General features: G+C 36.9%; 1 protein-coding gene across 2 annotated transcripts in view; it reads right to left on the bottom strand.

Annotated features, from left to right (window-relative positions):
- The window catches only part of LOC136834347 (glycine receptor subunit alpha-3-like), a 148,047-nt gene extending 139,985 nt beyond the window's left edge, over positions 1 to 8,062 (bottom strand). The window contains exon 1 of one of the 2 annotated variants that reach the window (XM_067096857.1): positions 7,048 to 8,062. In XM_067096857.1, coding sequence (XP_066952958.1) covers positions 7,048 to 7,094 — 47 coding nt within the window. In that variant the 5' untranslated portion in view covers positions 7,095 to 8,062. The remainder of the gene's footprint in view (positions 1 to 7,047) is intronic. The other variant, XM_067096855.1, reaches the window with a different exon arrangement.
- Between the last annotated feature and the right edge of the window lie 18,550 nt (positions 8,063 to 26,612).

Below are 26,612 nucleotides of genomic sequence, written 5' to 3'. Positions count from 1 at the left end.
TTGAGCACCTGCCCTGTAAAAGTTCTCTGCACGTCCCTGGTGTAGACACTATGAAATTTTATAATTAAATGCTCCCGCACATGAAACTATTGGTCTGAAAGGTAAATCTTCTTTGTGGGTTTTCGAAACGCCAAAAAATAAGGAAGTTTAATTACTTTAAATACGACGAATAAATTCTCATTATGTTCTCAGTATCTGAACATGAATTAAACTACTGAACCCAGAATTCCTTAATAAAAGAGAACGCGTCAACAAATGCAAACATAAAATGAAATATGATGCTTAAGAAATACTGGCAGAGCCTCAGACGACCAAATCATAATCATTCTTGAATCCTTGTTTGTCAAATAGATTGTTCATCCGTTAAACTCCGAGTCCTCTTCCACACCTCTATACCTGCCGTGAGTTCTCTTTTAGACACCAATGCTTGTCACTCAGACTTCTACCTTGGACTGATAGCTGATTTACCTCTCCTTGAAATTGGTGAACTGCCTTTTTTATTATATATAAATATTTTTATATACATACACATACAACAAACAAAACACACACACACATTCATATATATGTGTGTGTTTTTGTTTGTATGTATGGTGGTATGTATATATAAATATGTGTATATGTATATACATATAAAATAAAATAAAAAACAGTGCACTAATCATAAGGAGAGGTAATCAGTTATTTGTCTATTACGCACACACTCACGCATATATATATATATATATATATATATATATATATATATATATATATATATATATATATATATATATATATATATATATATATATATATATATATATATATATGTGTGTGTGTGTGTGTGTGTGTGTGTGTGTGTGAGCGTGTGTGTATGTGTATAACGCAATGGCAAAGAACAAAGTATCAGCTGTCTCCAGACTATCTCTCAATAATCCCATCCTGATCATTTCGCATATCAAATTACTGTCACAAAGTTCGTTTAGTGAGCAAAATCTCAAAGGCTCGGCAGAGCCCCTCAAAATGGCTCTCCATTTCAAGAACGATACCTCTGAGATGGAGGTCAGTGGTCTATAACACTCTTCGTTATGGCAAAACTTTTGGGGGAAACGGCCGCTGTGCTCTCCCTGGTGTAGACAAAATATAATAGGGTTGAATTTTGGCAATCATGGGCTATACGGGAGATTAGAGGGTCACGCTGAATAAAGCTGATAAGGCCCGTCATATCATGAAGTAACGCTGGTTATGAGGGTGCCATGGCCATTTTTAAATGAAAACTGACAAACATAAATAAAAAACATGTTTCTTTTTGTTTCCAGTATGAGATTGTCAGGAAATTCATTATTGAACAAGAAAAATATTACAGCAAGCCGATGCTGGTTTAGTGACTATAATTTTTTTTATTGGAAAGTGACACATTCCATCTGTTATTCCATCATCTCATCTGGTAACTTTTTGTGTATGTAATAGTATACTGAGTCATTAAACAAGAGAAAATAGTTTCATGTATAACAGTAACTTCAAAATAGTATATTTTTTTACCTGAAACACATCCGTGATAAAGCAAGAGATTATTTACGAAACTCTCAGTAGATCCTATATCAGCTCATGCAGTGGATGAGAACTAGACTGATAGCTTGGTAAAATGTTCGTATCATTTTCTGTGGAAAGGAAATCTTTTAAAAGTCCCAACAATTTTATTATTCGCCGCAAAGATTGAGTCAGACAAATCAGTTCCGTCCAATTTGTCTTTCGGACCAAAGCAAACCGACCAGAAAATTAAAGTAGGTCAGACTAGACCTGCACAGCTTCGAAGGTTTTGGATGAGGACAGTAAATTGCTTGAAACCTCAGAGTGAGCTAACGCCGTCAGCACGAGTGACATTTTACTGAATGAATTAACCTTGCAGTACAATGAATAAAAACTATTCATCGTCCTTCTTGAAAGGTTTACGTTATACCCACACCTTGAAGCACCATTAACGTGAAGAAGTCACAGTCAATGAAGTACAAACAGCAGCAACTTGAACCCTTTATCTGACGAGTGGAAAAAAAAAAAAGTAACGACCATGTCAGAAAATGCTGTCCACAGTTTCCCGAGAACTTCTTGGGCAAGTTATAGAAAAACCTGAATACATATGATAATGCAGCACTACTGTATATTACAAAGTAAAATACCTTTTAACGGACTGTTGTCTTGTAGTAATATCATTAATCACATCTTGGCCAAATATACAAAACAACCGAATAACCAAAATTGGGCCCCAACACATCTAACATCCTACTCAGCTGAGTCTTGGATGCAATCATTTGACTTCCAACTGCGTCCTTGAAAGTCACTTTGTCCTCTTTAACGCCTGTCCTTAATTCTTTTCATCTACCCAACAACCACTTGATCTGTGCAAACACAAAATATTTTCAAAATGTTCCTTCTTCTCGTTCCCTGTCAAGGGCAAGATCCCCTTTCTGCTATGTGCTGCGTTCTCTAGATAAAATTACCAGTCTTTATTAGCTCGGAATATTTTTCGCTGAGAACCGAAGTTTATTGGTCCACCCAAAACAACAGTTTACTAATTAAATATTTCTTCCAATGGTTTTTCTGATTTATCATTCATTTCCTAAACCTGTCACACAACATAAATTACAATGTATTTTTAATTTCTATATCCTTCAAACTCAGTGTTTTGTTGCAGTTTTGACAGTAAATGAAATCTTCAATTTTCATTTGTTCAGTAAGTCATTAGTGAAATTTTGTATTTTTGTTTGTGTCTAAAAGCATGTTAATTACGATTTTGTTAGAGGTTTTGCGTAATCTGTTTACGCAAGATGTTTCCAGATTGCCAGAGCTGACCATGATTGCGTAACATCAGATATATGGTAATGCAGGTTACATGCCAGAAGCATCAAGAGTTGGAAGTGAGTTTCACAACCCCAGTCGCGCCATGCAGAAAGGAAAACACTGTTTCATTTTAAAACAATTTATTTCAGCTTCACTGAAAGAGAGAAAGAGAGGAGCCCTTCTGGGGAGAAGACCCCCGGCAAACCATTTTCACGAGTTTCATTCAGCCTGAAATGAAATTCCAGTGTAAAGTGTTGAGAGTAAATTTTTAGTCACACTTCTGCTATAGAGTCCACCTTCATAAATTGTCTGACAGGTGGGCAGTATGTTGCAATGCCTTGTGAGCTTCAAGCAAGCTCAGGAGGTCTGCCATTGACATCCTCTCGGATGTTGGCTGGGAGATGGCAGGGCTAAATTTTTCTTGAGAGGTCGAGCTTCTTGGGTTTCCCATCTACAGTATGTCGAGCTCCAAGAGTGTTAACAGAGTCGAGTTCGTCTTAGGCTGCCCTTGCCATCACATCACCCAACAGGTTGTTTAGCAGGTCGTGGAATAATTGGGTGCAGGTAGTTAGGAGATGAGAATATGATTATCAGAAATGCATGCAGGTCTTCATAAGATATTCTCTTGCCCTGAGCATTGAGCCAATGATCCGATGGAAATGGTGTCTGGGATCAACTCTAGTATGTAGTCTGCACTTTTTGGGGAGAACTAGTAGCGTCGAAGAGGCGGAATTTTATGTTTGCCCATTTGGTACTTTGTTGAAATTTTAGGGAGAGTAAAGTTGACTGCTCGTCTGCACTCGGCCGTTTGTCTCCGGACATCCTGATTTATTCTCAGAACTTGTTAATGGAAAAATAGTAATAAGCAAATCCATGACTAGCTGCCAAAGGCGTCAGCTGAGTCAGATTTCAGCAGTGAAGCTGTAAAGCTGACTAACTGTAGCTGTAAGTAAAGGTGTATAGGATCGAGGAGCAGCTGCTTCAAAAATACCTTTCCTGCACAGAAGTAAATAGGTAAAGTTATCAAGAACAAAGTGGATGCTGATAATAAGGAGAAAGACAACAAGTTTGCACACTGACTTAGAATGTTATTTCACTACATGTATTGGATGCCTACATGCCTCGTCCTGTTAACCATCCTTACTTGACACCCTTCATTGTTATTCTCCCATAATATTCAAATCACTTTTTACTTATAATATGCATTCCACTACATGTATTGGGTACCTTCAGGTCTCGTCCTGTCAACCAAGGTCTAGAGAATACCATCCTTACTCGATACACTGGGCACACTATTCATCTCAATAGCCTCCATCTTTTGCCTACCGTTCACTTCTAACAAGCAAATATAATTACCATTACACCATCTTCCTGGGTTCTAACTACACATGTTCTGTACCATCTATTAACTGCAGGCGCTTTCTGTGTACTACACTGTATCAGGTGAAAGCGTCACACATTACACAGTCCCAAGATTACTGCCCATTTTCTTATTCAGCAAATTTACTCTTACTTTTATGTGTTAGTGAGTGTATCTGCGGGTGTGGTCGGACAGTGTCAGGCTTGAAAATAACGGTACCAATTCTAAAGCAACAAACGATAAAAGGATGCTATATTTCACCTGATAATGCAACCCATACATTGTTGAATTGAATTGAATATAGAATTTAGGGCAAAGGCCAAGCACTGGAATCAATGAGGTCATTCAGCGCTGAAACGGAAGTCGACAGTAAAAGTTTAAAGGGTTTAACAGGAGGAAAACCCCTCTATGAATCAATTGTTAAGAGAGTGTGGAAAGTGAGATGGAAGAAAGAGAATATGAAAGGAGGTCCAGTAAAGGGCACGAAAGGGGTTGCAGCTAGGGAAACCCATACATTGTGAAACGGTCTTTAGCCAATGACATTATTTATTTAATTTCTTTTTTTTTTTTTTTTTTTTTTGTCAAAGACAACACATTAAAGACAGTAAGGCTGAAGATCCACTTCATCACTCTTCACCTCTCTCCATTTTGATTAATATTAGATGGCACACGGCGGTCACTTTGATCCTTTATACCAGCCATTACAGAGTAAGTAAGTCACGAAAACATCATTAGCTTAAAGTCCAACCCATAGGGAAGGTTCACATGACACTCATTCCTAGAGTTCTTTGCGCTTGCTTTACATTTATTTTATCATCCGCAGCATGTTGCCTTTTTTAGAAATAATGTTTTAAGCCGTTTCTTTCATGATTTTCTCGCATTATTTTTCATACTGCAAAATAAGATTGACCAACCCTACCTATTTCTTGCCGGAATAAAATGAAAAGCAATTATTGTTTTCCTCTGAAACTATGTGGTCAGCCTTGAATATTGTAAAATGGCCAATATCGCTCGTTTATTTTCAGTACCAACAAACTATTAGTTTCCGTGTGCTGTCAAGCAACACAGATCAGGGAAGAATATTTATTTTGCTTTTAAACCCGTTCGGTTGTTCGGTATCAAACAGAAATTCTGTCTCTTAAACGCATGTATAACTTTAAGATGCACACAGATATCCAGCCATGATTTTTAGTCTCTCTCTCTCTCTCTCTCTCTCTCTCTCTCTCTCTCTCTCTCTCTCTCTCTCTCTCTCTCTCTCTCTCTCTCAAATAGAAAAATAGAAAAGAAAATAATGCAACACATAATAGTTTGAACCGATATGGGAATAGAGGATAACATGTTTTTCCTTTCCTTTTCTCATACAAGTTGCTATGGATCTGAGCATATTAAAAAAAAATTAAAAGGAACCAAAGACTGAAAGACTGAAATGATTATAAACTTTCTTATCAATACCAACGGGTAATTTAGAATTAATTCAGGAGGAACATTTAAAGGTGAAAGCATAAGGTTTCAAGATACGCAGTCCTGGTCCAGATCGAGTTGGAAAGCGCATCGATGTCATTCTCCCTTGCGTCGGTTCGTGCGACTTATCATTTTCTTATTAAAGTTGTCACTTTTCTCAGGTGAGAAAATCTGTAGACATCGCACGACACTTTGACCTTTCTCATTTCATTATCATTGATATTTTGCAATTAGCTGCAGTGTATGCGTTGGCGCCGGAAATTATTGCAATATAACAGAGGGTCAAGAGGCAAGTCCCCAGCTAAGGATATCACGAATAAATATATATATACATATACATATACACACACACATACACACATATAAATATGTGTGTGTATAGACATAGATATATAGATAGATAGATAGATAGAGATAGAGAGATAGATATATTGATAATGTTAATAGTCTCATATTCTTTAAGTATGCCTTGAAAAGAATATGTCTATAAACATTTATCAATATATATATATATATATATATATATATATATATATATATATATATATGCATGTATATATACATATACATATATATATGTGTGTGTGTGTGCTTGTGTGTGCGAGTCTGTGTGTGTGTGTGTGTGTGTGTGTGCCGGCGCGCACGCTTATATTTCAAGGCATAATCAAGGTTTACGAATGTATAAACTTACCAGAGTCACTTGTTTTCACAGTTTCACAACGGTAACTGTTTTCCGTCACTTATAAAGGCTAATGTTCAATTAGTCATTTCTGAAAATTAGCAAGCAACCTTGCATGACCTTCCTACCTATTTGCTGGGATCTGAATTTCTCAACTTTTAGTCGGAATTTTCCTCCCCTGTTTACTTTTCTTTGCCTGAGCACACGAGCGAAATTATTCAAGAACCAACAATTACCTCCATCTTCTTTATTTTCGAATTGAGTTTGCATTTCAAATGAAGCGCAAATAGTTCATGCTTTCCAACGAAATAAAATAACCAAAGGCGTATTGACTTTGCAGCCCGAGGAAAAGATGAACAAAATATCTTTCGTTGCATTAAACACTTATACGCCTCTGAGAGATCCGTCTCTTACTTCCGATTCTTTCTCTTCACCTCTGCCGTTGACTCGCTTTAAAGAACAGCGAGATGATGATTATTTACCGCCGCGTACACACTGCCAATTCTCCAGCTCGTAGGAAGACTACGCTTTTGTAAACAGCGCTTTACAGCCAGGTACCCTAACACCTCGCACACTCAGTAAAACTTTCAAGATTCCTGATGTTGAACTCGTTTCTCGAAAGAGTATTGTTTCTCACGAACAAAATTGAAAGAGCCATCGTAACAGTTCAGTTACTTGTGCCTTCGGCGCCTAGAATGAGCAAAGAGAGAAAAGAAAACGAACTTACCAGGTTAACATCGCTGACACGATCAAGTTACCGACGAGTCGAGCCATCGCGACGGATAATGGCGTTCTGAGCTATTGTCTGTCCCCTCTCTTGTTTGCAGACTCCTTGGTCTCTCGCTTCTGGCACTTCCAAACAGAGTTACGCGTTGACCCTTTTCTACGAAAATTTTGTAGCGAGGCACTCTACAGGTAGCCTAATATTCATGTTTTCTTCCGGCTCATTCCGCTGTCACAGAAGTTAGTGTTGCATATTTTCGTAAACGTGTTTGCTCTAAAAGCGGCTTCCACTTTCAGTTATCCCGTTGCAAGCAATTTCAAACAGAGCTAGAGTGCACTGAGGTCATTTAGAATCAGACTGGTAGGCTAATCACTGTTCAAAACTTATCTTTGTATCGGCTTATTCTTTTGATACGAATTAAACGGCTGCCAACTCAGCTTGGTGGCTTGACACTCGATTTAACCGAGACTTTTCACATCAACAAGCTCAAGTGGTGAGACGTGGGAAAGGGATATCCGTCGTAACTGATGGTCGGAGTCGAACTAAGGGCGCAAGGATGAAAACTAGAGGGCGGGCATAAAACAGAATGAGGGTATGCGATGGAGTGGATTGGGGGGAGCCTTTGTTTAGCCGAGGTACCCATGAAGCCAGTTCCTCCCACCTTTACCCATTTATACTCTAACAGTCCAAACGAGCCGAAGCTATATCAGAAGTAACCGGCCCATATTCATCCGTTCAATGAAATCTTGATGCCTTCTAAGACCTCATCCTGAATGATCGAACCCGAAAGTCAGATGACAGAGAATGGGTGGTTATAGGGGTGGAAGGGATGGGGTGGGGAGTGCTGCTTTCGAGATCAAGGTCATGACACCCCTCAGCATCCTTTTTTGCCTCATTCCTTACCCTTTGCCCCCATTAGGCAACTGCTTTTCCTTATTTACGCCGTTTTAAATATGGGGAGCAAGGACTGGGCGAATCGCTCCTTGAACACCAGAGCTAACCCAGATCTGTCTCGTTCTCCTTCATTCAGAAATATTCTTTTAGACGTGAATGGGCGGTGCAGTTGCTGATGGTGCCTAATTCCTTTGCATTATCCAATTTATGAATTTCTTCCCTTATCGTTGAAAGGAGAAGCCTTCAGCCCTCTCGGTGGCGGAATGAAATAATTGCTCTCTTTATTTTGCTTGTTTGTTTATTCCGCTGCCAAGCAGTCATGACGCGGACGTAATGTACATCAGTGCTTTAAACATAATTAAATGCCGAAATACAGTCTTAAATTCTTAAACCACTTTAGACTGACCCATTTTCCCTCGATTTTTAAGTTTCAGTAAAATGAATTTGTAAAACAGTAGAATAAATCGTAAAATAAAATCCAGTAAAGCATTTCTATTATTTTTCTCCGATCAGTTAAGTTTCAAATAGTTTTTGCTCAATTTTCTCTTTGCTTCTTGTGTCACCTGATATTTTTCTGTATATTACAAGTGGAAACGCTAAGGATAATATTCCTTGCAATCTAAACTCAGATATGACGTCAGCGGGTTGTTTATTTACGCCTTGATACGCAGTTCATGCCTTTCCTTATTCGTGCGAGTTCTTTCGCATGAACTAAGTAGATTTAATGGAGATAAAACACGGTGCAACTAAAAAAAAGAAAATAGAGAAAATTGCAGAATAACAAGAGACTTAACAATCCTTTTAAACGAACCTCATCCTATCTCCTGCGTTTATTCTGCAAATATTTTCCTCGTCAGATATTATTACTCCCTCCTGTCTTCTTCTGCCTCCTCATCATCTCCCTTCCTCTTCCTCCTCCTCCTCATCCTCCTCCTCCTCCTCCTCCTTCTCCTCCTCCTCCTCCTCCTCCTCCTCCTCCTTCCCTCCCCCAAGAACGCTCTCTTAACTGCATTCATGGTTCTAAATTGGATCCCGCCCTGAGCTGGTCTTCCAACATTCACGCAGAGAGCAATTGGCCCACTTTCAAAGACAGAACATACTCATCCTCTCTTGGGCCGAGTCTGCGAGGGGAGTACTCTTCTGTGATCCTTGGATCGGGACGTCTTTTCCATCTGGAACTCTTTCATATTAGCCTGTTCCTTCAATAATGGGATTCAGTTCTATTTCCGTCATATATTTGTATGTATATATATATATATATATATATATATATATATATATATATATATATATATATATATATATACAATGTAAACCAAAAAGTAGGTGCACAGTAGATCAAGCATTGGGATTTTGAGATTACGTATACAAAGTTATATTAATTTAAAATATAAATTCAAATTTATAAAACAATTATTAGTTATAATTAATTTTATTGTATATAGACACAATACAGTCCAAAAGGCACTAAATATAATAAATATATATATATATATACAGGTATATATATATATATATATATAAACACTTAATGTTATAGTATAAGCCTAACACAAAACAATATTCCACCTACTGTCCACCTACTTTGTTCACCTATATATATATATACATATACATATAAATATATACGTATGTGTACATCTGTATACCATAACTGTGTATATCATATCCTCTAAACCTCTATTGGCTCTTCATAGCTATACGGCTGAGACTTCACTTCTGTACATAAAGATAACAAATTGCAGCTTCGGAGGGCATTGAAATTCAAACCCCGTTCCTGACATCTTTTTGGGACAGGGAAGCGCAATCTATATTCCGATGTAAACTCATATTCGCTGGTATCGGTACTATTGTATTATTAGTATTGTTTCTATTATGCATGCCGCTACTATTGTAATTACTGTAGTTTTGCCTCTGTTGCTGGGTTTGTGATGATTGTTCTTATCATAGCTAATTTTTTCTAATCGCTATTCTAATTGTTATCCTTCCCAAGAATAATTTATTCTTCGAAAAAACTTTTAAGAATTTCTTATGTATGATACTTGAGGTAAAGGGGTGCGCCTGGAAAATTCCTCCATGTGTTACCTTCTACTGATTGTAGAAGTAATTTCAAAGTTATTGATAGGTACTACGACTGCAAGTTCACCTTGGAATAACGTCCTTTCAGCAATGGAAAACGTAACCTTCTCGACATCATCCTGCGGTTGCGACATTGTTTAGATGAGACTGTCATTTTGGGGAAGTACAGTCCTCTTCCGTGGGGATTTGAGCTCCTGACCAGCAAGACTCCAGGCCAACACTATATCTATTCAGCCACAACCCTCCCTAATGAGAGCTGGCGTGTTGTCTTGCTGGTTAGCCGTTCATAGGGAAGGTTGTCCTTTAATCTATTTCCAGAGGAGGCTTCGATTTTCTTGCTATTTCAGTAGGAAATGAAGTTACCAAGGGTTTAATTATTAGATAAATAACGCTCACATTATAACTTCTAAGCCTAGTAACTCTCTAGACCAGATATACAGAGAGGCATTGTAAAATCTGAACACCTACAAGTCTTATTTCATGATAGCCACACGCATACTGGGTCCATGTTCTTTCACGTTTCTTGAGTGTTTTAGATACAGAAGTCATGAGTATTCTACATCGTCTTCTTTGACAAAACGTTTGAATTCCACGTTAATGGGCACACTGTACAGCAGGATAAACCCTTCCTCATAAAGCAAAAACAACAAGTGTTTACGAAAGGTTGATTGCCGAAAGCAAAAATTCTCTTTAGTTTGTCTTTCCATACACAGTGACTTGTTAATCGTTTCATTAAGAAATAGATTCTCTCTCTCTCTCTCTCTCTCTCTCTCTCTCTCTCTCTCTCTCTCTCTCTCTCTCTCTCTCTCTCTCTCTCTCTAGAGGTTCCATGGGCTGAAAACTGTAGATGAAAAACATGCATATGGGCAAATGATATACGTGACCAATGAATGTCTATAAACAAAACTTTTTAAATTCTACTGCCAAGAATGGGCTGTTTGACAAATGAAGTCATTCATTCTACTTAAAGCCAGACAAGACGGTGACTTATGTCACGCATTCCCTACATTAGCATTCCCGGTGTCAAAGGACACAAAAGTATCATGACAGGCATAAGGAGAATGCTGATATATATATATATATATATATATATATATATATATATATATATATATATATATATAATATATATATATATATATATATATATATATATATATATATATATATATATATATATATATAAATATACAGTATATATATATATGCTGTATTTGTATACATAATTATATACAAGTAGATAGACAGATGGGTAAAAAATAGTAAGTCTGCTACAGTATTAACACATTCTGCAAAATTCCCCATAGAAAGCAATTCATTAACAGCAGGGAATATGATAGCTGTAACTGTAGATCCCAGAGGTACACCATTTAATTAATGTGAGGTAGGTAACATATATATATATTACACAGGCACTGTGAAATTATTCATGTGCTATTTTACCTAATTCTGCATTTTGTATTCAGCGAACATTTTGTATTTAGTCAATATCATACACGTTTTTTTAGTTTTCTGTAAAAGAAAACTACTGAGATGGCTTTGTCTGTCCGTCCTCACTTTTAATGTCCGCACTTTTTCTTTCCGCCCTCAGATCTTAAAATCTGCTAAGGCTAGAAGGCTGCAAATTGGTATGCTGATCATCCTCCCTCCAATCATTAAACATACCAAATTTGCAGCCCTCTAGCCTCAGTAGTTTTTATTTTATTTAAGGTTAAATTTAGCCATAATCGTGCGTTTGGCAACGCTATAGGACAGACCACCGCTGGGCCGTGGCTGATAATTTCATGGGCCGCTGCTCTTGCAGCATAATACGCTGTACAGAAAACTCGATTGCACATTTTTTGCTTTTTTAACGTGTTCAGTTCGGTATTTGTAGTTTTTTGTTATGCCATGTTTTGTTATGCCATGTTGTTGATTAATTTAACTTACTGGCTGTGTTTTGTTCATTTGTCTGAGTTAAAAACGTACGCGGCAGAATTCAGAGAGTTCCTTAGCTAACTAAACTAAAGAAGAGCCAGTTCATGGTCGTGGCCCAATGCCACCTTCCATCAATTATAGGTTTTTAGTTAAGTTCATCCATCAGGCATTCATGGTTGCAGCTGAAGAGACAAAACCCCCAACCGATAAACTTACTTCATCCTGCTGCCTTTAATTTCTGATGGTCCTCCTGGACAAGGCTAAAATTTCGATTGTGGATCTATACATTTTTAGCTCAGTTGCTCATGACCACTAGCTTAAAATTCGTGCAGAGGAAATTGAAATCCCAAACGTTCATGACAGAGTGAGAATGAGCTGGTCGTTTTTTACCGTATCTCACATTGTCTCTCGCATGGAGTATGTTCATACCATTTTGCCAGTGTTCTTGGCTCCTCCCTCCCCCCCCCCCCCGCCCATTCCCTTCCACTCAAGATAAGCTAATGCAACATAGAATGGAGATGCCGTTTCCGCTTTTTGATTATTCGGTCCCTCCCCCGTTATCCACGGCTTCTCTTTCTCCCCCCGGGAGCTCATTAACGGAAATAGGCACACAGAAAATTAAACGGTTCAGTAGACATACATTTCCCCGATTGCTGCTCCTCGTTATTAGAGTTCGGAAAATTTGCTCGGAGGGGACCGGCAGGAAGAATCCTCTCGATTCTATACCGCTCAAGCCGCCATTAGGAGAGAAAATTTTCCACTTGATTCCAGCCGGGAAATATAATGCCGTAACGCCCTGGCTTCATTAAGTGCCGCAGACCTAAATTTTATATCTTCATCACAAAGGAAATTTTGCGGCCGGCTATTAATAATTAGAGAATAATTGTGGGCGAGTTTTCTGAGACCACACATGACTGCTTTTGCGTTCTCTCTCTCTCTCTCTCTCTCTCTCTCTCTCTCTCTCTCTCTCTCTCTCTCTCTCTCTCTCTCTCTCTCTCTCCTGTGTGTGCGTGTGGCACGTACAGTAATCTCTTATATGAATCATCAAAGAGGAATTCTAAGGATATAGTTATTAAAACTCCAAAGATTGCAGGTTATCTTATGAGAACGATTTTCCTCTCTTTCAAGTTGCTATTTTCTTGAGGGGAGATTCGAAGAAGAGGAACTGCTGTCAGTTAGGAGTCGCAATTTACATGAGCAGCAGTGTCTCTACCATTAACGAGTACTTGTAAGAATTATTTAGTGTCTCATAAATATGCAAGAGTTGATTCCTTACTGACAACGCAAATTCTCTCTAGCCAGCGATCGTCTCCATTTGTCAAAGACCATCCTTTATTGATTGTGATTTCATTCATGAATCTCAGAAATCTTTATTGGTGAGATCTTTTGTGATTTCATTCATGAATCTCAGAAATCTTTATTGGTAGGATTTTTTGTGATTTCATCCATGAATTTCAGAAATCTTTATTGGTAAGATTTTTGTGATTTCATTCATGAATCTCAGAAATTATTATTAGTAGGATTTTTTTGTGTAATTTCATTCATGAATCTCAGAAATCTTTATTGTTAGGATTTTTTGTGATTTCATTCATGAATTTCAGAAATCTTTGTTGTTGCAGGATTTTTGTGGTTTCATTCATGAATCTCAGAAATCTTTATTGGTAGGATTTTTTTGTGAATTCATTCATGAATCTCAGAAATCTTTATTGGCAGAATTTTTTACGATTTCATGAATCTCAGAAATCTTTTTTGGTAGGAATTTTCGTGATTTCATTCATGAATCTCAGAAATCTTTAATGGTGGGATTTTTCCAGTCACAAGAACTGGGTTTCGGCAATCTGAAAAGCACGTCTCCAAGGAGTTCAGTTTATCCACGTGCGGCCAGTTTTTATTTCAGTTCACGCATGTTAGTGCTCTTAAAAAATTATCTTACCGAATTCAATACACAGTCTCAACTTTTACTTACATGGTGTCTACAATCCATATGGGATGTTTCCTAGATAGTGACCCCCCCAAGGATTTTCGGGGGTCGTTATCTAGGACTAATATTTCTCAGGGTCATTATCTTTTACAATACTTACAGTCTTTTGTTTCTGTTTTTACGGTAATCCCCAACGGGCTTGCGCTAAACACGCCGCAAAGGTGGCTACATACCGGGTTAAAACCCGTGGGAGTCACTATCTACGAAAGATCCTCCATGTCTGTAGAATATCTCTATTCCATTCATACACTCTCGCTTCTTACCAAACTGTATATTCAATTATACACTGTTTAGAATTTCAGTGGCTTGTACGCCGGACGCAATAATAAGTTACATCTCTATTTCGTTCGTATAATCACGCATCAAATCAAACTATATATTCAGTTATACACTGTTTAGAATTTCGTTGGCTTGTACCTTGGACGCAATAATAAGGCAGTACAGCGTTCGCTCGCGCATGCGCGAACTCCAACCTATTGAAGGGAATATGCATGTGACCCAGCCGTTTATGACGGGTAGCAACGTCCCACCCACTTTAAGGAGGCAAGATGCTTCGCCTTGCTCTTCCTATTAGAGCCATTTTCTCCACTTCTCGACAACAGCCCTAATTTCTCCTGAATTTTACTCTTTTGCTCCTCTGCAAAATCGTCCATTCCTCTCTCTCTCTCTCTCTCTCTCTCTCTCTCTCTCTCTCTCTCTCTCTCCAAGTGTGATTTTTTCTTTTAGTTCATAAACTGTTATTGCAAATGATGGGCGCGTGTTTGTGCAATGTGCGTTTTTATGTTTATCTTTTATTCAGGAAATTCTCAGAGCGTATGTACGCGACATCTGCATATCTGCTTAAGTAAAGAAGGAGCTATATCTTCATGGAAACATACACAAATTTATGGATAACAAGTCATATACGCAAGATCACAAACTTGCACACACACAAAATATATATATACATATATATGTATGTATGTATGCATATATATATACACATATATATGTATACATATATATATATATATATATATATATATATATATATATATATATATATATGTGTGTGTGTGTGTGTGTGTGTGTCTTTATGTGTGTACGTATGTGTATGTTTGTGTGTGTATGGATAACCTGAGCACAGAGCCACGAGAAAGTGAAATAACGTAGTGCAAGGTCTTTCGTCTTATCCTAAGACCTTTAATAAAGGCGATAGATCTTGCCCTCCGTCCCTCAAGGCATAAGGCATATACTCTGTTTATATTTTATATGACGTGATAGAAGTGACTTATTCACTAAAAATTGACAGGACACAGTCACAGGACACAATTATATATATATATATATATATATATATATATATATATATATATATATATATATATATATATATATATATATATATACTGTATATATATATATATAAATAGATATATATATATATAAAATAGATATATATATATATATGTGTATATATATATATATATATATATATATAAATATATATATATATATGTATGTATATATATATATATATATATATATATGTATATATATATATATATATATAAATATATATATATATATAGTGTATGTATATATATATGTATATATATATATATATATATATATATATATATATATATATATCAAAACCAATTATCATGTCTATAATATTCATAGTAGCAGAGAAAGACTGGTTCTGGAGTCATTATGTACCCAATAATAATTGCTCTTTGCATTCTAAAGCTGAAAAGGATTCCCCAACTCGTGTGTGAGTTTGAAGTTAGGGCCTCAGAAAACAAAACAATTTATAAGAACTTAATGATCAAATCCTAAGAACTCCTGTCCAACACACAAAATTGAAATGAGTGCGTCATAATCATCCAAGCCCTCTTGAAAGCCAGGCTTTAAACTAGGGAACAAATGATTGTTCACAGCATAAGATTTCAGATGTATAGAGTATTTAAGTAATAGGGTCCTTATAGACTCTAGGTAGTAACTGGCAGGGCATAAGATACCACTAACACGTTTACGCAAAGGAGGAATATTTACATGTGCGGAAAGAACTCATCCCACCTAACCTCTCTCACTGCATTTGCTTTCCTAAAGAACGGCTTCCAATTTTGCCTAATGGTCATTTAACCTACCGTCTATCTTTATTATGTGCCTTGTTATTTTTCAGTAAAAGAAAACTATTGAGGTGATTATTTCTGTCCGTCGGCACTTTCTCTGTCCGCCCTCAGATGTTAAAAACTACTCAGTCAAGAGAGCTGCAAATTGGTATGTTATTCATCCAGCCGTCATTCATCAAACATACATAAATTGCAGCCCTCTAGCCTCTGTAGTTTTTATTTTATATAAGGTTAAAGTTAGCCATGATCGTGCGTCTGGCACCGCTATAGGTACCAACAACACATGCCACCACCGGGCCTTGGCTGAAAGTTCTGTGGGCCTGGCTGAGAGTTTCATACAACATTATACGCTGTACAACCCACTGCCACCACCCCAATCTCGCGAACCTGTTGATGGAATACTTTCAAACGGAAATTTTTTCATCTACCTTCCCCGTAATATGATCTGGCTTAGATACGTAGATGATATTTTTACATTCTGGGACAATAGCTGGGACAATAGACTGAATTCGCTAGTTCCGACGATAAAATTTGAAACAGGATGGAAAATGGACGGGAAATGGCCTTTCCTAGATATATTAAGTATACCTTAGTTTAACCAGACCACTGAGCTGATTAACAGCTCTCCTAGGGCTGGCCCGAAGGATTAGATGTATTTTACGTGGCTAAGAACCAATTGGTTACCTAGCAACGGGACCTACAGCTTATTGTGGAATCCGAACCACATTACAGCGAGAAATGAATTTCTACCACCGGAAATAAATTCCTCTTATTCTTCGTTGGCCGGTCGGAGATTCGAACACGGGGCCAGCAGAGTGCTAGCTGAGAAGGGAACCCACCCGTCCAATGAGGAGGTTCCTAGATGTATTAATCGTAAGAGAACAGAATAGATACTCCTTCACAATACGTAGGAAGACTACTTTGGCTGTTTCTTATATTCACTTCCTAATCTATCACGAAGTCCCCGCAAAGATCATGGGTGGCTGCAATCTGTTTCTTAGAGGGGTAAGGATATGTTCACAAGAAGAATTCGATACGATCCGTCAACATCTAAAGCAACCGCTCTGCCCACCATACATTATCGAGAAGGTTATTAACAAAGCGAACAAATTATACTGCAGAGGTCCCACAAACAATAGATTTTAAAGACAAACTAAAAGCTCCTTACGGCGACAACATGAAAAAAAAACTGAACACCTCAAATCTAATAATCCTTTTATTCTTCATTATTCCAAATCCATCGGGAGTTCGCTCATTAACGTATACTTAAATAATAAAGGAGCAGACGTCGGAGTTTACAAGATACCATGAAGTTACTTTAATGAGATTTGCGTTGGGGAGACAGGTAGATCCAACTCACAAAGATTAAAAGACCACAAAAGATCAATACCATATTCTTCACAGAGTCTGGGGATTTTTGCACTTATTTGGGACAAAGACCATTCCATAAATTGGATGAGACGAGCTGATTTTATTTGAAGAGCTGATTTTCAAAAGTAGTTGTCCGTACAAAAGGAAGATGCTGGAATCTGCCGTCCTCAATATTTATCTGTCAGGAGGACATTGGAAATCCGTTTTCATCAACGGGTTAATCCTGAGGCCTCTTCCCAGGCAGGTATTCCAGCGGATACGCCCACCAGACTCCATGCAGACGGGAGCTAACGAGGCCCAAAACACAGAGGAATAACCTAATTTCCATCCATCCAGGGTCAGTGGTCATTTGCATATCGCCAACGTTGTACTGCTTCACCTGCATATTTCTTTTATATACTATTGTCAGATTTAATTGTCCATATTTCACCAGTGAACAGAGACACAGAAGTGTCCGAAATATATGTTCGCAATGTGTATAGGGTATTTTTATGGACCTTTTTATCTTCATAGTGTACTGTTGGATTTCAGTAATAGACATTCATATATATATATATATATATATATATATATATATATATATATATATATATATATATATATATATATATATATATATATATATATATATATATATATATGTGTGTGTGTGTATATATATATATATAGATAGATAGATAGATAGATAGATAGATAGATAGATAGATATATGTATATATATATGTGTGTGTGTGTTTGTATATATATATATGTATATATATATATATATATATATATATATATATATATATATATATATATAAATGTACAAAATATATATATGCATATATATATATATATATATATATATATATATATATATATATATATATATATATATATATATATATATATAAGTATATATAAATATATATCATATAAATACACATAAATGTGCTCGTGTGTGCACATGCAATCGTGTATGTGCACGTATTTGCTTGGCATTCACCTTAATCTTTACAAAGGATAATGCCAGAAGTGTACAGCCTTTTGGTTCACCATTAGTCTTTAAAGATGAGGTTACAACTCCAACACATTTTTCTTCACCTCATCAGACACTGATACCCATTATTTTGGGCAATAGGCATGGTGGGGATTTATGGCTTTCACTGAAAAGCACACACAAAATATTAATGGCCATTGTGGCAAATATTGTACAAGAAATGATTGAATGTTGCCAGCAGAATCCATATACTTAAGCCTATGATGGGAAAAAAAAACCTGCTTAATTCTACACCGCTATTATGCGCACTAGGTGAAATATACCATTATCCTTTTATCGTTAACGGCAGTAGTGGGCCATTGTAGCATCGAGTAATTATACCAACACAAACAAAGACACACCCATGCACGCTGAGCACGTATGTATGTGTATGAATGTGAATTTGTATGTAAGTGTCAGGAAAACACATAGAAGCAAACAGGGGAAAAAACTGAAATTTTACATTCTGGTTTATTACATGGGAATGTATGTACATTAAACCATGAACACAAAATGTTCTGGAAAAAACCGAGGTACTCTCAACCATGATGAAAGGACTAACAAGGTGAAATGGGCTCAAAGAATAGGCCTAGTGCTGGTACATAAGGAAACTCAGACTGTGTCTCTGATAAATGCAGCTGTTCCATGACACAGGAGTTATGGGAAAAGTGGAAAAAAGACTGAAAAGTACAAAGATCTAAAGGTGGAAAAAAGGAGGTGACGGCCAGCTGAAGTGGAAGCTGTCTATCATCCTGGGAGCACCAAGAGTTATCCCAAAACACCTCAGAAGGGACCTGGAGAGGATTGGATATACAAACTTACAAGGCTTGCCACAGCAAGGGTAATTAGGAGGGTGATGGAATCCTAAATCAACAAGGTAGCGGGAGTTAAGTTGTTGGTAATGATTACGTTGGCATTATGCCAGCACGGGCTCTTGCCCATAAAGCATCTTGTAAGAGTCGGGGTTTCATATCGTCAGGAGGCAGGTTGTAGCCGTGATCAAACCTTAGAGATAGCAACCGAGGAGGTTTTTGAGGAATAAAAAGTGATGATGATGTTAAATAGAATTCAACTGTTCTGTTCTCAAGAACAAACAGTACTATTTAACACAGCCATTAAATAATGCAATTACATTTCAGTGTCACCAGTGCAGCAAAAAACTTCTTGAAATTCTTGAAGTTATAAATCATAATAAAAACTTGTCAAAATAACAATAAAAGATCATAAAGATGACTAAGAATAACAAAAATAAAGTTTTCGCCCTAAAACCTTAACTCTTTGAATCACTTGCGAGTCGCATTGATGTTAAAATCCCATCAAGCCATTTATGGTACATTGACGCGTCAATTTCAGTAGTTTCCTCCCGTCTTTCTGATCTCTTGTTTTGTTTGCTTGTTTTAAAGACGCCCACAATAAAGTGCGAGATTTCCGCTTCTAATAAAAGCAAGAGAACGAATATCATAGCTTGAAGAGTAACTCTGTGAAATGTTGCTTATCACAGGTCTCGCTCTGGGACAGTCGCGACTCTTCTTCAGCTTTGTCTTCAGTTTTGCCAGTTTCTGTATGGAGTCGCTGTTTCCCATCAGCTTTTCCACAGTTTCTGTATGGAGTCGCTGTTTCCCATCAGCCTTTTCCACAGTTTCTGTATGGAGTCGCTGTTTCTCATCAGCCTTTTCCACAATTTCTATATGGAGTTACTGTTTCCCATCAGCCTTTTCCACAATTTCTATATGGAGTTACTGTTTCCCATCAGCCTTTTCCACTATTTCTGTACGGAGTCGCCGTTTCCCATCAGCCTTTTCCACAGTTCCTGTATGGAGTCGCTGTTTCCCATCAGCCTTTTCCACAATTTCTATATGGAGTTACTGTTTCCCATCAGCCTTTTCCACAATTTCTATATGGAGTTACTGTTTCCCATCAGCCTTTTCCACTATTTCTGTACGGCGTCGCCGTTTCCCATCAGCCTTTTCCACAGTTCCTGTATGGAGTCGCTGTTTCCCATCAGCCTTTTCCACAGTTCCTGTATGGAGTCGCTGTTTCCCATCAGCCTTTTCCACAGTTCCTGTATGGAGTCGCTGTTTCCCATCAGCCTTTTCCACAGTTCCTGTATGGAGTCGCTGTTTCCCATCAGCCTTTTCCACAATTTCTATATGGAGTTATTGTTTCCCATCAGCCTTTTCCACAATTTCTATATGGAGTTACTGTTTCCCATCAGCCTTTTCCACTATTTCTGTACGGAGTCGCCGTTTCCCATCAGCCTTTTCCACAATTTCTATATGGAGTCACTGTTTTCCATCAGCCTTTTCCACTATTTCTGTACGGAGTCGCTGTTTCCCATCAGCCTTTTCCAATGTTTCTGTATGGAGTCGCTGTTTCCCATCAGCCTTTTCCAATGTTCTGTATGGAGTCGTTGTTTCCCATCAGCTTTTTCCAATGTTTCTGTATGGAGTCGCTGTTTCCCATCAGCCTTTTCCACAATTTCTATATGGAGTAGCCGTTTCCCATCAGCCTTTTCCACAATTTCTGTACGGAGTCGCTATTTCCCATCAGCCGTTTCCAATGTTTCTGTATGGACTCACTGTTTCCCATCAGCCTTTTCCACTATTTCTGTGTGGAGTCGCCGTTTCCCATCAGCCTTTTCCACAATTTCTATATGGAGTCACTGTTTCCCATCAGCATTTTCCACAATTTCTGTATGGAGTCGCCGTTTCCCATCAGCCTTTTCCACAATTTCTATATGGAGTAGCTGTTTCCCATCAGCCTTTTCCACAATTTCTATATGGAGTAGCTGTTTCCCATCAGCCTTTTCCACAATTTCTATATGGAGTAGCTGTTTCCCATCAGCCTTTTCCACAATTTCTATATGGAGTAGCTGTTTCCCATCAGCCTTTTCCACCATCCTCTGTCCAATGCATCCTGACTTCTTAGACCTTTCTCTCGCATGCCACTTGCGTTTCGTCCTTCCATCTGAACTTTGGCCTTCTTCTTTCCTTCCTTCTACCTCATGCTCATAGTAACCCTTATACACACATGATCTCTCCTCATAACATGACCAAGGGCAGATACGAATAAAATGATAAATTATCAAATCGATTATTTTCCAGAAGAGTGACATAACTCAAAAATTGCTATTTTCCAGAAGCAAAAAACTCTTTAGACTCTCTATAGTGTAATAGTGACTGTAATGCCCTCTAGCGGTTAGTATTACAAATACAAATAAGACGTCTTTACCACAATATCTTCCGGTATCAACAACACAAAAAACACATTTTTTGAGTTGTGTCACTTCTGGCAAATGAGCGAAATGTCCTGACAAAGCTTCTGAAAAACGAGCATGTCTATTATTTAGGTTTTTCGTCTCGAAAATAGGCCATAGTAAGAATATGTGAAGGACATAATAATAATCAGCCTCATCGTACCTACCTACCTAGTTTCATCGGAATAAGAGAGAAATAAAATTTTGATATTTAAGTTGGCCTGTGGTCTTGAAAAATTTGTCAAGTTAAAAAAATTCATATCTAAGAAAAATAATCGCTAAGCACATAAGAACCTACCAGCAAAATTTCGTTTAAATAAAAAAAAAAAAGACTGCTACTGATAAGAGTAATGTTTGTTTAGTAGCAAAACTAAATGAGATTATCATCATTTGCATACGGTGCAAGCGTGAATCATTTATTAGAACGAACACTAACTTGAAATGAAAACAGACGCTGGCTATCTCTCTCTCTCTCTCTCTCTCTCTCTCTCTCTCTCTCTCTCTCTCTCTCTCTCTCTGAATCTTAAGCGTTTTGCCGTGAACGCAACATAAATTCAAATACACGTTTTATTACACGATAAATGCTGATTTACAGCCTTGAATGTCTACTTATGTTGTCGGCCAAATATAATATACAATACGCACATTTCTGTATAAAATTTTGACTTATTATTATTATATTGTTTGATCCTATCAAAAGAAGGGCTCTCGAAGAACAGAATAAAACAGTAATCATTTGAATATATATATATATATATATATATATATATATATATATATATATATATATATATATATATATATATATATATACTGTAGATAGATAGATAGACAGATAGATAGATAGATATAGATATATATCTGACTGTGAAATATTTTCTGTTAAAACAGAATTCCATCTAATAAAGGAGCCCATATATATATATATATATATATATATATATATATATATATATATATATATATATATATATATATATATATATATATATATATATACAGTATATGTATACATGTATATATTTATATACATATGTATATATTTATATATATAATATATATTTATATATTCTTCTATCAATTAGTTTCCGCCTGCCAAAAAAAAAAAAATAACTGCTCGTTTTGTCGCATGCCGGATATTGTTCAACTAAAAGGAGCGTGGACGGGTAGGCAGCTGCTTAGTTAATGCTTGACTTAACGCAACAAAGCGTTGCCTCTCCCCTCGCCCGCTCTGTTTACATCATATTGCAAAGGTCAACATCCTCGAATGCTGCTTTGGAGGCATGTTCTTGCCACTAATGCAACACGAGTATACGTTTGTGTTTTTGCATAAATAGGTATTTAAATATTTCTGCAGTACAGACGGAATGCACGTTGTGGAGAATGTATGGATGAACTGATTAAACGACGCCCAGATTCATAGGTGTGTCATGCATATGAAGGATATATAAGTGATAGATAGATAGGTAGATTGATAGACGCTTGTTTTTATGAGCGAATAAGAAACCAAATTCCGGCCAGATTCATAGATATGCAGGCATTTGAAGGATAGATAGATAGATAGATAGATAGATAGATAGATAGATAGATAGATAGACAGATAGATAGATAGATAGATAGATAGATAGATAGATAGACGCTTGTTTTTATGAGCGGATAAAAACCAAATTCCGGCCAGATTCATAGATATGTCAGGCATTTGAAGGATATATAAGTGATAGATAGATAGATAGATAGATAGATAGATAGATAGAGCGATAGACAGATAGATAGATAGATAGACTCTTGTTTTTATGAGCAGACAAGAAACCAAATTCCGGTCGGTCCAGAACAAGCCGAAACCACCAGTAAAACCCGAAGAAAACGTCAACTGAATGTATATGTCTCCTTCGGCGCGCCTATTGATTTGCTTGCAGGGATCAGATATGCCACTTGCAAGCACTCACAACTCAGTTGCCGTCTTGGTCCATTTCAATTTGCGTGAAGTTATTGCCGGCGAAGTGACATTTCGGAATCCAACAGCATGTTTCGGGGTGTGCTCGGGTGAGCGTTATTCGTGGTTTGCGCTTGTGCGCTTGCTTTTGTTCCCTGCTTAGGCACGGTTGGCAAAATAGTGGTAAATTTCTGTTGTATATGTGTTTTGTCTGATTGCATATGCGTTTCTCCTTGTGATTTCTTGCGGAAGCACATCCTTGTTGGAGCGTATGTGGCTGGTTCTTTGTTTATTAGTCTTTGAACGTACACTGATGCCTCAAAGTCTTCTTCGTAATTCAAATCAAAATTGATATGAATGTCTTATGTCATTCGAGCGATCTGACTGGAACTCATGAAACATATTGCTGTAAAAAGTAATTGTTTTGTTAAAATCTTAAACGTACAAATGAAACGAGCTCTCTACAAATGCTGTCACTTACGTTTTCAAAAATAAAAGTCTGCTTCAAAGAATGGTTTAACTTAAAGAAATAAAAAACAAATAATAGAGTTCGAGTATGTCAAAAGCTACTGTTTAGTGATAATTTTTTGGAAGCTTGAATTCTTGAGGGCGTGATCATTTTCAGTAACGCATATTCCAGGGTTTATTTGCTCTTGCGATTCCTATCTTTCTGGGTTTGCAGCAGGTCTCCTCTTTTAAAAAAGCCTTTCCCTAAGGGGGCCCCCCCCTCTCTCTCTCTCTCTCTCTCTCTCTCTCTCTCTCTCTCTCTCTCTCTCTCTCTCTCTCTCTCCATCAACCTTTACTTCGTTTACAGTTAACATTTTAAAAAAGCTTTTCCTTAAATTTCTCTCTCTCTCTCTCTCTTCGTACATTTCACCAACCTTTACTACGTTTACATTTTACATTTTAAAAAAGCCTTTCCCAAGAGTCCTCTTCTCTCTCTCTCTCTCTCTCTCTCTCTCTCTCTCTCTCTCTCTCTCTCTCTCTCTCTCTCTCCTTTCCCTTCGTACATTTGACCAACTTTTACTACGTTTACAGTTTCTTTGGATATAATAGTTCTTTTCAGATGTTATTGCATGATAAAGTAAAACGAATCTCTCAGTAAAAATAATAACAAAAATGTTAGTTAAGAGTTAGGCCACAAATATTGTAAAATAGTCAGTATTTCTACTTTGCTGTTGGTACCAATAGACAGTTTATAACTCGAAACACACATGTATCAAGAGTGCAGTCGAGCATTGGGAACTTGGTTTCGAATCTAACACTACTTGATTCAACAAAACATGGAAACGCAATTCTAATATATTATTTAACAGCCTGTTTGACCTATCGCTTTTTACCAAGATATAGATAACTTTTCTCTGTTGGATGATGGGGAACGAAGAGATATCTGGGTATTAAGCAAAATAATTAAATGTTAGCAAAAATAATAGATAGGTTTGAGAAAAATTAATTATACAAATCCTTCCCCTTTCCTTTCCCATGCATCTCTACATCAAGCAGCGAGATAAACAGAAAATAAAAATGAAAAAGAAGAGAAGACTGAAAATGACAAGCTTTGTAGCATAATCGTTCTGTCTTAGGAGTCTCTAAAAATAGTTAAGCCGTTTCAGATTACGTACATTTTTCATTCCGGAATTGCACGGAACCCAAATCATATTAAGTATTTGATATGATCCTCTCTGTATCAATTTCAGCGTTACTTTATTTCGTATTGTGAACTCATCCTCTTGGAGATTTTGAAAATGTACTGACGAGCAGTTACTATCTTTACATATGTATATAATACACACGCACACACACACCATATATACTATACTATGTACTATATATACATATAATTATATATATAAAAAAATATATATATATATATATATATATATATATATACATATATATATATATATATATATATATATATATATATATATATATATATATATATATATTTAAAGTCTTTTGACGAACTATGTGCTGGCCTGTGAAAGGCATATCCAGTACAGGTGCATTTATGTTGACGTTGGAGGTTTCCACAGTGAGATACAGCGGGTATCTGACGCGTTCATTCGTGCCTTTTGATCACGGCCAAAAATGCATGAAGACATGTGACAGATTGATGGAAGCGTTGTGATCCTTCGAACACTGAACAGGTGTCGTCACGTTTCCGGGAAGGGGTTATTAAGTGAGTGTGCGCATGTGTGTACTCCCTAATGGCAAATTATGAGAGGAACATACAATGGCTTTTGACTTCGATTTGCAGCTGGGTGTGATTAGCTCTTTGTGCAGTGTTAGTGGATAAGAACAGCCACTGTGAGATCGTTTATTTGCGGCCTTAGGAAGTGAGTAAGATAACTCGTTAACACTTATATCTTTTCAGACATATATGGCATACCCTATTTTGTGTCGCAGTGAAGCTCGTCTGTTTCTCCATTATGCATTTTCCCGTTTTGTTCTCCATTGTGCATTTTTCCGTTTTGAATGTTGATTTCTTCAAACACCATTTCAAGTTTTAATATATGATATGTTTCTTTTAACAAGAATTCTGGGTTCGTCCCGTGAGGACGAATATTTTGGAAGTGGTGTTCCTTTAACATACTCTGTGACATTTATTTTGGTCTAGAACATTTATGACCTTTTCATTTTCTTTGGTGAACAGGGTGTTAGTTACTAGTATTGGTTGGTCTAGAATCATTAATTCGATTGATTGTGAATCTGAGTTTCCTCTAGTTATGATTTCCATTTTTAGGGGGTGTGAATTATTCCATTTCATGGCTGTAGCTTTTGCTGAAATACTTTCGTTAAATTTACAAGTAAAGTCTAGTTTTGTAGCCCGGCGTTTTGTTCCAGAGAATCTTAGCGATGTAAGATGATATGATGCTCTTCTAAAAACCGATGCAGTAATAGATTATGACACTGATTGACCTTGTGTAGGGTTATAATATATCATATATATATATATATATATATATATATATATATATATATATATATATATATAT

Source organism: Macrobrachium rosenbergii, chromosome 53 (genome assembly GCF_040412425.1).
Source record: "Macrobrachium rosenbergii isolate ZJJX-2024 chromosome 53, ASM4041242v1, whole genome shotgun sequence".
NCBI classification, from domain to species: domain Eukaryota; kingdom Metazoa; phylum Arthropoda; class Malacostraca; order Decapoda; family Palaemonidae; genus Macrobrachium; species Macrobrachium rosenbergii.
The sequence above is the reverse complement of the archived record's forward strand: the minus strand, read 5'-3'. Positions and strand labels throughout refer to the sequence as shown.